The sequence below is a fragment of the Hydra vulgaris genome, chromosome 10 (genome assembly GCF_038396675.1).
Source record: "Hydra vulgaris chromosome 10, alternate assembly HydraT2T_AEP".
Taxonomy (NCBI): domain Eukaryota; kingdom Metazoa; phylum Cnidaria; class Hydrozoa; order Anthoathecata; family Hydridae; genus Hydra; species Hydra vulgaris.
Genome location: NC_088929.1, coordinates 48,163,668 through 48,177,686, shown reverse-complemented (window position 1 = coordinate 48,177,686; position 14,019 = coordinate 48,163,668). Strand labels below are relative to the sequence as shown.

The 14,019-nt window shown below is 28.2% G+C and overlaps 1 protein-coding gene across 1 annotated transcript; it reads left to right on the top strand.

Annotated features, from left to right (window-relative positions):
- The first annotated feature begins 2,802 nt into the window (after positions 1 to 2,802).
- On the top strand, positions 2,803 to 4,281 carry LOC136086404 (zinc finger MYM-type protein 1-like). Its single transcript, XM_065808702.1, has one exon. The coding sequence runs from the start codon at positions 2,803 to 2,805 to the stop codon at positions 4,279 to 4,281; it is 1,479 nt and encodes a 492-aa protein (XP_065664774.1).
- Positions 4,282 to 14,019: the final 9,738 nt, after the last annotated feature.

The following is a 14,019-nucleotide window of genomic DNA, read 5'->3' as shown; positions in this document are numbered from 1 at the left end:
CTTACATTTAGATTGTTTTCAAAGATATTAAGAACTTTTTCTTCAGATACATTCCAACTTTCATTTTCACTTTCTGCTATTCCTTCGAGACGCAAATTATTTCTTCTCAGTCGATCTTCCAGTTGTCGCAGCTTATTTTTTTCTTCCGCATTAAATGCTACTTTTGTAACAATTTTTTCTTCAATTTTATTAATTTTTTCTTCCTGTGTATCTTGTGTAAAAGTGATACTGTTTTCAATATCTTTTTGAGTCTGTTCTAATTTTGAGAGTCTGTCATTTATTTTTCCCATTTCCAATTTCCTCAAATTACTTTCAGCTTGCAAAGCTTTGCACGTTTCTTTATTTTCTTTAATTTCTTTCAAAAGTCCATCGATTCTGTCATTTGCAATTTTTAAATTTCCACTTATAAGTTTAAGAATGTCTTTTTGTTGTTTCTTAAACATCTCAGAGAATATTTCACGAACTAATTTCACAGATATTTCTGTAGCTTCTGTATTTGATTGCATTTCGTTTTTATCAGTATTTTTATTTTTATCCATTTTATTATTTTTATCCATTAACAAGGTAAATACCAATACGTTTTTATTTAAGAATATTTATGCGAGTATATTTATGTATACATTTTTAAACGATATATATTTATATATATATATATATATATATATATATATATATATATATATATATATATATATATATATATATATACATTTTTAAATGATATATATATATATATATATATATATATATATATATATATATATATATATATATATATATATCAGCGGCAGTTTTAAGCACAGGCAAAGCAGGCATTTGCCGGTGGCCTCGCGCTCAGGTGGCCTCGCTTTTTTTTTTCTTATTACAACTAATATAAAATTTTTTTCTTAGTACAATAAATATAAACAACGAAACTCATTTATTAAATATAAATAATATAATGTATGCGTATCAATATAATGTATGCGTACAGTATTTTTATAAACAGTATTTTTATAAAATATTCAAGTTTACATATACATCTATTATTATGTATGTAGCAATTTTTTTTTTGCGTTATACATAATGCCTGGCAACCATATGGAAGAGTATGCGGTTTCTAGTCTCATATACATTGACAATGACTGTGACAAATATATCTTTGCCCATATACACCTACACGTCTCAAAGGCTTTTTCTGTTTTTCCATCCTCCTAACTGAATGACTTTTTGTTTGTTTATTTATTTATTTTATATAATATTGTCTTTACATTTTTACTGTTGCACAAGACATAATCTGAGCAGTGATGGGATGTTATGCTGGTTCCGGATATTTGTTGTAGCGGTTTCTCTTTGAGCCATAGATCAGTGTTTATTCCATGTATAGGTGTTTTATCCATTGTGGATTCGATGAAGTATGGCTACATTTGCTAACAGTTATTGACAATAGTCCCATAAGCGGGGGACTATTTTAATATACAAAATCCTGGTACGTTTTTGGTTTTATATTGAAAAGATATGTGGTTTCTGTAGTATTATATTTGTTTGACGTCGCTATACCATTTTTGTTTTTGTGAGCGCTTTAATGTCTTCATTAACGATCTTTTTATTTTTCCTGACAACAATTTTGTTTTTAGTTTCTCGTTTGTTATAGTTTGTTATATTGCTATAGCTATAGTATGATTGTTGTTGGTATAAAAAATGTTGTGTTATGATTGTGTGCGAGTTACAATTTTTTGGTATAATGTAAGTAATGTATGATGTAAAAATAGAGGTTATTTGTTTTCCATTTCACTTCTAAATTATAATTCTTATAGTTCAGACGTTCTTTTTTGGTGTTCTTAGTAATGTATGCGATTTTAATATTGACGATTTTTGCTTTTCTCCTGGTTATTCTTCTGATTATACATTTTATATTGACGACTTCTGCTCTTTCCTTGGCTATTCTTCTGACTATTCGCTTTTATATTAATATTATATAAATTATATTATATATTTATTAATAAATGTCAAACTTTAGAAAAAGTTTAAATTTATATTCATCGTTATTTAACTATGAATCCTCATCGTGATCGAGACACTGGAAGAAAATGGGCTTCGGGTGCCGAAAAAAAAAGAAATAAGAAAAAACATACAGATATGTTAAAGAAAATTAAACCAGTGACAAGTTTTTTTAATATATCATCAGGTGCTAACACAACTTTTGATGCAGGTGCTAGTACTTCGCAAGATGTTTCAGAAAAATTGGTAGATATTTTATCAGACCAGTCTGAAACATCTTTAGCGTCTTTATCTTTTGATGTTTCAAATTCTGAAGTTTCTGCTGTCCTATTACCGGACACCCATGAAAAAGATTTTGAAATGAATTTGTCTCAAGAGTCTTCGTTAGCTTCTAATGATTTTGTTTTAGCTTCGAATTCTCAATTGCATGAAGCACAACAAGACATAACTGATGTGGTTATTGTTTCCGACGACCCGGCGTTATGGCCTATTTCGTTTAATGAACGAGAAAGAGTCGATATTGTTAAAAAAGGACCGACTCAGGTTAAACAAATAAATTTTAAAGCCGATAAATCGGGTCGCAGATTTAATACTAGTTTTTACACGAGAGTTCTTGCTAACGGTGAAGAAGTTTCTACAAGCTGGCTAGTGTATTCTATACAAAATAATTCGGTATTTTGCTTTTGTTGCAAAATTTTTCCTACCCGAAAAATATGTTTATCGTCGACTGAAGGTTATTCAGATTAGCAAAATATAGGTTCTAGCTTAAAACAACATGATAAATCTCAGGATCACATTAGCTGTACGCAAAAATGGATGAATATGTCAGTTAATTTAAAATCAAATGCAACAATTGATCAAAATTTGCAGAGAATGATAGAAAATGAGAAGAAACATTGGCGCTTGGTACTTGAACGTCTTTTTGTTATAGTGCTAATGTTAGCTGAAAGATCATTACCTTTTCGTGGACACCGTGAGCAACTTTATCAGCCTAATAATGGAAACTTCTTGGCACAAGTAGAACTTATTGCAAAATTTGATCCAGTTATGTTGGAGCATCTCAAACGAATAAAAAATAAAGAATGCTTTGACACTTATCTTGGAAAAGATGTGCAGAATGAAATAATTGGACTTATATCGAGAAGAATACTGAAAACTATCGTATCTTCTGTACAGTCATCAAAATATTTTTCTGTTATCATGGATTGCACTCCTTGGGTAAGTCATAAGGAACAGCTTTCAATTCTTTTGAGATGCGTTAAAATTAATCAGGAAGAAGTACAAATTGAAGAATTTTTTTGTGGTTTTTTTCACATAACTGATAGCACTGGTTCAGGTTTAGTTGAAACTTTTTTAAATTTATTAGCTGAGTATAATTTGGATCTAATGAATTGTCGCGGGCAATCGTATGATAATGGTGCTAACATGCGAGGGCAATACAAAGGGGTTCAAGCTTTAATCAAAGAAAAAAATCCCAGAGCTCTTTACGTTCCATGTGCTAACCACACATTTAATCTAATGGTATGTGATGCTGCGAAATCAGTATCAATTGCATTTAACTTTTTTGGTACTGTTCAACGAATTTTTACATTTTTTTCAGCATCAACCGTTCGATGGGACATACTGCAAAGTGTTTGTAAAATGACTGTTAAATCATTATCAGATACGCATTGGGAAAGCCGTATAAATAGCATAAAAGTTGTAAAAGATAATTTGGTTCAAATTATAGAAGCTTTATACAAAGTTGCAGATTCAAGTTCAATTGGAGTTGCTGTTTCTGAAGCTAACGGTCTTGCAAATGAGATATCCTCATATCAGTTTATACTTTCACTTACAATTTGGCATGATTTATTGTTTGAAATTAACAAAGTAAGTAAAGTTATGCAGAATCTTTCGGCAGATATTTCTATTATGATAAAATTGGTAGAAACTACGAAAATTTTTTTAGAATCATTCAGATGTGATGAATCATTTGAAGCGATTATTAAAAAATCTGAAGAAATAGCTATAAAATTAGGTACTGAGCCTTTATTCCCTCAAGTGCGGCTTAGCCGAAAACGACGTTTTTTTGAATATGAAGGAACTGATACACCTCTAAATGGAAAGTCTAAATATAAAGTAGATTTTTTTATTGCAATAATTGATGTTGCATTAGTAAGCTTAAATGAAAGATTCAAAATGCTTAATTCATACAACAAAATATTAGGTTTTTTAACCCGTACCGAAAAAATGCAAAGTTTAGATACAAATGAATTGTTGAATGATTGTGAAAAATTTAGAAATATCACTGAGAAATCCTAGTACAGAAGAATCGGACGTGAACCATGAAGAGTTGTACTCGGAAATAAATAAATTTTTAAAAATGGAAGCTTCGGCGGAATCGAAAGATGCACTGGAAATTTTGAAGTATATTACGGCAAATTCTTTAATCGAAATTTTTCCAAATTTATTTATTGCCCTACGAATTTTACTAACTTCCCCTATTTCAGTGGCAAGCGCAGAGAGGTCATTTTCCAAATTAAAACTCATAAAAAACTATTTACGTTCCACTATGGGTCAAGACCGCTAATCTGCATTAGCTTTATTTTCCATTGAAAATAAAATAAGTCGGTCCTTGGACTGTTCTGATTTAATTGATGAGTTTGCGTCTTTAAAAGTCAGAAAGGTTAAGTTTTAAGTCAATGTAATCGATCCTCCTAAAATCTGCGAAAAAAAAAAAATGGTATTGCATTTTGAGTAGTCTTATTAGTGCATCTTCATCCAAAATAAAAAAAATACTAAATGTACATTTAAAACCTATGTGCGTTTTTTGCTTCGTTACGTTCTAATAAATATCCAAAACACAATAGAACACAAGAATTAAAAACTCAACTAATATAATAGAAAACTTGCCTATGGCCTCGCATATGGTAAATCCGACACTGATATATATATATATATATATATATATATATATATATATATATATATATATATATATATATATATATATATATATATATATATATATATATATATATATATATATATATATATATATATATATATATATATATACAGCTGCGGACAAAGCTACGTGAACGATTGCAAATAGTTTTTTTTAATGAAATTTTCAATGTCTTAAAATAAATTTATAGTTTAATACTATATATGGTTGGATAGAGCGTTTTTTGCTCTATAAGACTGCGTAAAGTGTATTCTCTAATAATTTGTTTAATATTAAACATATCTAAATGTTCAAAAAGCATCAAATATTTTGCGCGACAAAACCACATGAACGATTATACAAACGTAAAAGAATAATTTTACTAACATCAACAAATAATAGATTCTAAAAAAAAAAAAACATTAATATTTAGTTGCATAGCCTTTAGAATCGATAACGGTCTTGCACCGTCTTGGCATAGATTCTACAAGAGTTTCTAGTAATTGTTTTGGTAATGCCTCCCATTCATACTGTACGGCTCGAAAAAGTTCATCCGGTTTTTGAAATTTGCGACCTCCCAAGCGTCGCTCAACTTCAATCCATAAATTTTCGATTGGATTTAAGTCGGGAGATTGGGCAGGCCACTTCAAAACCGTTATGCTATTATTTATGAGCCAATTTTTTACAGTCAAAGCTGTATGTTTAGGGTCATTATCATGTTGATAAACCCAATTGTGAGGCATTTTTTCTAAAGCGTGTGGCAACATTTGATTAGATAATATTTCCCTGTACTGTAGTTGGTCCATTATACCGTTTACACGGTACAACGGACCAATGCCAGCCCAGGAGAAACACCCCCAAACCATTATATTGCCACCCCCAAATTTTACAGTTCCTATTGTATACTCTTTTGCAAATCTTTTACCTACTGGACGCCTAACATAACCTCGACCGTCGCTGCAAACCATGTTAAATTTACTTTCATCCGACCACAAAACTGTTTTCCAATTTTCAACCGTCCAGTTTTAGTGATCTTTAGCGAACTGTAGGCGATCTTTGACGTGCCTGGGCTTAAGGAATGGTTTCTTTGCAGGTCTGCGCCCATAAAGACCTCCTTCGTTTAAACGCCTTTGAATCGTTCGTGTGCTTACGTTTTCCATACCTGTTTGCAGACGAATTTCAGGGGCTGTCAAATGTGGATTCTCAAGAGATTTTCGCACAATTTTTCGATCAGTACGAAAAAATAAAATGTTAAACATTAAAATTAACATTAACATTAATATTATTAAGATTAAATATTAAAAAAAATAAAATTAAAGGAATATTACCGCTTATCCGTAATACGTGGACGACCACCTTTCTTAACGATCTTTTTGCTCTTTTCTCGGTGTATAATTTTATGTATTCCACCTTTTGACATCTTCACATGAGCTGCAATTTGCCCAATGGACCATTTTTCTTCTTTGCGCAAACGCAAAACCAAGCTTTCAATTTTTGAATCAGTTTGACGAACCATTATAGTTTAATTTTTTTAATTTTTTGATGTTAAACAGAATAATCTTGAGAAATTTAAATGATTGTAAGTTCTTAGAATACCAAAACCACATGAACGATTTTTAAAAGCACTGATTTCGATGTGAATATAATATAATTTGCATCAAAAATGACGCTTTTATAAATCGTTCACGTCGCTCAAAATTTTCGAAATTACTTTAACGTTTATACATGTATGATTTTATACGTATTATTAAAGAATACACTTTACACAATCTTATAGAGCAAAAAACGCTCTATCCAATCATATATAGTATTAGAGAAAAAAATTTTTTTAAGGTGTTGAAACTTTTGTTTCAAAAAACTATCTGCAATCGTTCACGTAGTTTTGTCCGCAACTGTATATATATATATATATATATATATATATATATATATATATATATATATATATATATATATATATATATATATATATATATATATATATATATATATATATATATATATATATATATATATATATATATATATATATATATATATATATACGTATATATATATATATATGTTTATATATATATATATATATATATATATATATATATATATATATATTTACATAATTGCAAAAAGTATTGGAGTCTTGTATAAAGTAATAAACGTTTTGAATAAATATCTACTAATTCAACTTTATTACTCTTTTATACATTGTCGTATTAATTATGCTAATATTGCGTGGGGAAGTGCTTACAAAAGTAATTTAAAACCACATTTTTGTCAACAGATGCACATTGCACGACTTAAAAATTTCAAAGATTGTCTTACTCACTTAAAGCCACTCTTAATTAATATCAATATTCTTAATATATATATCAAGTAAATGTTTTTAATGTTCTTTGTTTTATGTTTAAGTGTAAAACCAACTTTAAGAAGTTATAACTCTATTAAAGAAGTAATTATCCAAACATACTTTGGTAAAACCTGTATATCATTTCGTGGAGCTTTCTTATGGAACAATATTGAGTTTAAAAATTTTGATTTTTCTCAAGAATGGAGTTATTTTTTAATTAAGAGAAAACTTAAAAATGTAATTTTTTCAATTGATAATATACGTACACACTTTTAAATTATACTTAGCTCTTACATACCTAAATATTGATTTATTTTGTTCAATATTAATTTTAATTTACTATATATATACATTTATTTGAATATAACTAAAGGTTGCATTGACTAAAATATTTGGTTTATATATATTTTATTTACGCTTTTATACTGAACAACTTTAAATGTAAATACAATTGCTGCGCTAGTTTTTGATCTTTATTTAAACTTGTATTAATAACCATGTATATATATTTGATCTTTATTTAAACTTGTATTATTAACCATGTATATATATTTGATCTTTATTTAAACTTGTATTATTAACCATGTAAATATATTTGATCTTTATTTAAACTTGTATTATTAACCATGTAAATATATTTGATCTTTATTTAAACTTGTATTATTAACCATGTATATATATTTGATCTTTATTTAAACTTGCATTATTAACCATGTAAATATATTTGATCTTTATTTAAACTTGTATTATTAACCATGTATATATATTTGATCTTTATTTAAACTTGTATTATTTACCATGTAAATATATTTGATCTTTATTTAAACTTGTATTATTAACCATGTATATATATTTGATCTTTATTAAAACTTGTATTATTAACCATGTATATATATTTAATCTTTATTTAAACTTGTTTTATTAACCATGTATATATATTTGATCTTTATTGAAACTTGTATTATTAACCATGTATATATATTTGATCTTTATTTAAACTTGTTTTATTAACCATGTAGATATATTTGATTTTTATTTAAACTTGTATTATTAACCATGTATATATATTTGATCTTTATTTAAACTTGTTTTATTAACCATGTATATATATATTTGATCTTTATTTAAACTTGTGTTATTAACCATGTATATATATTTGATCTTTATTTAAACTTGTATTATTAACCATGTATATATATTTGATCTTTATTTAAATTTGTATTATTAACCATGTATATATATTTGATCTTTATTTAAACTTGTATTATTAACCATGTATATATATTTGATCTTTATTTAAACTTGTATTAATAACCATGTATATATATTTGATGTTTATTTAAACTTGTATTATTAACCAAATATATATATTTGATCTTTATTTAAACTTGTATTATTAACCATGTATATATATTTGATCTTTATTTAAACTTGTTTTATTAACCATGTATATATATTTGATCTTTATTTAAACTTGTATTATTAACCATGTATATATAATTGATCTTTATTTAAACTTGTATTAATAACCATGTATATATATTTGATGTTTATTTAAACTTGTATTATTAACCAAATATATATATTTGATCTTTATTTAAACTTGTATTATTAACCATGTATATATATTTGATCTTTATTTAAACTTGTATTATTAACCATGTATATATATTTGATCTTTATTTAAACTTGTATTATTAACCATGTATATATATTTGATCTTTATTTAAACTTGTATTATTAACCATGTATATATGTTTGATCTTTATTTAAACTTGTATTTCTAACCATGTATATATATTTGATCTTTATTTAAACTTGTATTATTAACCATGTATATATATTTTATCTTCATTTAAACTTGTTTTATTAACCATGTATATATATTTGATCTTTATTTAATCTTGTATTAATAACCATGTATATATATTTGATCTTTATTTAAACTTGTATTAATAACCATGTATATATATTTGATGTTTATTTAAACTTGTATTATTAACCATGTATATATATTTGATCTTTATTTAAACTTGTATTATTAACAATGTATATATATTTGATCTTTATTTAAACTTGTATTATTAACCATGTATATATATTTGATCTTCATTTAAACTTGTATTATTAACCATGTATATATATTTGATCTTTATTTAAACTTGTGTTATTAACCATGTATATATATTTGATCTTTATTTAAACTTGTTTTATTAACCATGTATATATATATTTGATCTTTATTTAAACTTGTGTTATTTACCATGTATATATATTTGATCTTTATTTAAACTTGTATTATTAACCATGTATATATATTTGATCTTTATTTAAATTTGTATTATTAACCATGTATATATATTTGATCTTTATTTAAACTTGTGTTATTAACCATGTATATATATTTCTAATTTTGAATGTGTACTACGAACTCTCTCTCTAAAATAAAAAAAAGTAAATGTATAGGTATGTATGTATGTGTGTGTGTGTATGTGTGTGTGTGTGTGTGTGTGTGTGTGTTTGTGTGTGTGTGTGTGTGTGTGTGTGTGTGTGTGTGTGTGTGTGTGTGTGTATCTGTGTATGTACTGTGTTTATGTGTATATGTGTTTTTTATTTGTTTATGGATATATATATATATATATATATATATATATATATATATATATATATTTATGTGTGTTTATGCGTGTATGGATATATATAGATATGTGTATGTATGTGTGTATATGTATCTGTGTATATGTATGTATGTGTGTGTATGTATGCATAGATGTATGTATATATGCATGTGGGTATGCATGTATGTATCTATGTATTTATGAATGAATGTATGTCTGTGCATATGTGTGTATGTGTTTATGTGTGTGCGTTTGTATGCGTATATGCATATTCATAAACTTTTATACCAGAAGAGTAGCATTGTACAGATGGTTCACAGAAGAGTTAACATTATTATACACTAAGAAAGAACATGAAATTACTTTACAAGTATTTGATCAATATTTATCAATACAATAAAGATCAATACTATAAAACAAAAAAAGTAAGATTCATATTAATTTAAAATAAAAAAAACATGCAATTCATGGAAAAATCAGTCGTAGATATAGTAGATAGAAGTAGATAGAAACTGAAGTAAAAAGACTAAATTGAAATATCGAATAATAATTATTAAATGAAGATTACTGGACCATATCTTTTGATTTTTAGAAAGTTAAATTTATCTAAAAAATCACCGACAGTCGCACAAGACAGTCGTTTGAAAGGCTTTGTAATTTTTTTGCTAGCACCTTTAAGCAAGCACCTTAAAATTATAACGAAATTACACTTAAAAAAGTTAAGAATAAATATAAATAATCCGCATTCTTTGTATTTATCCTTAACTTTTTTAGGACTAATTTTTCTTTTTATATAGGTATCTTAATTCAACATGCTCACTCTCTTTGAGTTTCAATACAAGTTTGTTGAAGGTAAAATCTAAATACATCATAAATAAATTTAATTAAAACGTTTTTCATTTTAGTGAATATGTTTGCAAAAGTGCAAAATTTTATCCCTTCTACAGTGTTGCGTCAATTGTGTTTTTAGATGAGCAGTTTCGCTTATATAACGAGAATTACATCATGCACATTAAAACTTATTGAAAGCAAACAAGTAAAAGTTTTAAGGAAAGAGATTTTCAGGGAATATCTTTTTTACATATTGATTAATAAATCTTTAATCTGTATAAAAAAGTATAAACATGTTGATACTTAATTGATATATTGTGTTTTTTAAGTAAGACGCATAATTTTATTTTTGGATCAAACCTTCTTTTCCATACAATGCTAACTGAATGTTATTTACTTTGCATTGTAGCGCGCAGGGTACTATTGTTACTGGAAGAAAACCTTCGGCACCAACAAGTCCAACACAGAGATGCCTTATTTAAGCTTCAACATATTTAAAAAGCTAAAAAATATTTACAAATATTAAATAAATTACTTGTCCTTAAATGCATGCTGTTATCACTTAATGGTTTACGTCGTGAAAAATTATGATTGTTAACAAGTGACTGCTTCAAACCCAGATCGTGTCTGAACCAGAAGTTTTGATGTTGTTATTACCAAAATGTTTCAAAACCATTTTGCTGATTCTGTCGTACAATCATGCTTTCGAAATCAGGACCTGTTTATCTGTTAAACGCTAGTTACCCAGCCAACATTGACATACAGGTGCCGTACGGGGCCCAAACGTGTCGTTAACTGGGTCCCGTATTGGAAGAACAACGATATCCCGCCGGATCTTGACCGCAATATTTATATGGGGCCCATATGGGTATGCCCGCTGGGTATTCCGTATGGGTCCTAGTCAAATCCCGTACTTTAAAACCGTAAGGGGCCCATTTGGGTTTACAACTGGGACCCATATGGAAAACCCATCCGGAATCCGCTGGATTTTAGCCGCGGTTTTTCTCTAGGGCCAAATGGGTATGCCTGCCGAGTATCCCGTAAGGTCCCACGAGATTTACCCATTGCAAATTTTGAAAAACTACGATTAAATGTTTAAAATTTAAAGAAAAAGCAAACTTATATATAGCTTGATTGGTTTATTTAAAAAAAATTAATTAAAATTACAGTAGAAATTAGGCAAACTTTTAAACGATTCTTTAATTGTGTATCGAATGCTTTCACGGTTATCTCGTGAATTGGAAGATTTTCTATTGATGTTTAACCCTCTCCTGACGCGTGACCCGCACCATGGTGCATAAAATCTGTTTCTAAATGAAGTGTAAACCGCCTGGCGGTCCATCAATAATTTTAAATTTTCATGAACATCTATAGGGGTTTGAGAAAACAATAAATATATATCTGAAAAAGGAATAATTTCTTACGTTGATACTTTAAACCGTTTGTCAGTTGCAATTATAGATCGATCAAAAATAAATTTTGAAAAATGGCTAAAAAGCAAATAAGTTATACTGATATGAATGAGATCCTTGATATTTTGTTTGATGACAGTGGTGTAGATAGATAGCAAAATTGATATTGATCTTGATAACTCTAGTGATTCTGAAAGTATTTTAGATTATGTAAATGAAAAAAACTACCCTTGTCTGAAGATTTACCAGTTCAAAATTTAGTTTTACCTTCACGATCCACCACAAATACTCCTAAAAATCAAAATTTCTGCAATGATATTTCTTTATCTGAGGAGAGAGCAAATAAAAAAACTGAAGAAGAAATTTATGAGGAATCATCTAGTGATATAAGTATAGAATCTGAACGTGAAAAAGAATGTTATGAAATTCAACAACTATCTTATAATGCTTCACAGCCCCAGAAGCGTGAGAACCAGAGGTGGAAGTAGAAATGTAAGTGGTTTACAATCTTTTGATTGTGTTGCTATTGTAGATAGAGGTGCTTGATATAGTCTACAACCTAACCAAGGCCAAATTAGGGTTAGGTTTCCTCGTGTTTGTGGTGGTCGATCACATCAACAGTTTATTGATCGTGCTGTTCCAGATCAAACAGAATTGCAGTTAGAATGGGAGCATGTTGATGCTGGTAATGAGGAAAAATCTGATGACAGTTTTCAATTCTTTTCCACTGAAAGTCTAAATGGTAGAATTGGCGGAGAAAGTACTCTTGACTTTTTTGAAGCTTACTTAACCAATCCAATTTTAGAACATATTGTTTCTGAAAGTAAGCAATACTGCAAAGTTTTTTTGAGTAAACACCCTGAAAAGGCCAATAATTCTTATCTTGAGAATTGGAAAGCTGTTACAGTAGTCGAAATGAAAACCCTTTTTGGTCTAATTATATTAATGGGTATTGTACATAAACCAGATTTGAACATGTATTAGTCCACCGATGATCTTTATTGGACACCAATCTTTTCGAAAACCATGTCTCGAGACCGTTTCAAAGTTATCCTCAAATTTCTTCATTTCAATAACAATAATGATCCAATCATAATCTTAATGATCCTAATAGAGATCGATTACATTAGGACAGACCATTCTACAATATGATCAGAGAGCGTTGGCGAAATGTTTACAGTCCAGGGCAACACTTGAGTGTTGATGAATCCCTTGTTCTTTTTAAGAGCAGATTACATTTTTGTCAATATGTAAAGACAAAAAGAGCACAATTTGGAATAAAGGTATATGAGTTGACTGCAGTTGATGGTATTACACTTGATTTCCTAGTGTACTAAGATACTGGGATGTATGATGATTACAAAAATTCTACAATGCCTTCAAGCCAACGTACACCAATAGAGCTGATGGGACCATTTCTAAATAAAGGTCATACAGTTTTTACTGATAATTACTATACAAGCCCTTCTCTTGACAGCTTCTTCTTGTCCAAGAAGACTTATATTTGTGGAACTATTCGCGCAAACCAAAAACACTACAGTAAAGAGATATTAAATGATCAACTTACAAAAAGGACTGCTATTTTTTACAAAACTCGCAACGAAGATAATAAAATGTTAGCCTGAAAATATCGTGCAACTAAAGACAAATCAGGTAACAAACAAAAAGTTGTTTACATGCTGTCAACATATCACAATCAAGTGATGGTGGAAACAGGAAAATCTAATAAAAATGGTAACATTATACTCAAACCATCAATGGTCAAGTCACACAATGTGCATATGGGTGGTGTTGACTGGGTAGACCAGCAGTTACATGGAATTCAGGCTCTTCAAAAATCCTATAAATGGTACAAGAAATTAGTTTTTCGTCAAATTCTTCAATGATCTTTAAATTCACAAAAGA

What these genes read in the sequence shown, in the direction of transcription:
- LOC136086404 (XM_065808702.1), top strand. Translation starts at nt 2,803, where the DNA reads ATGTCAGTTAATTTAAAATCAAATGCAACAATTGATCAAAATTTGCAG.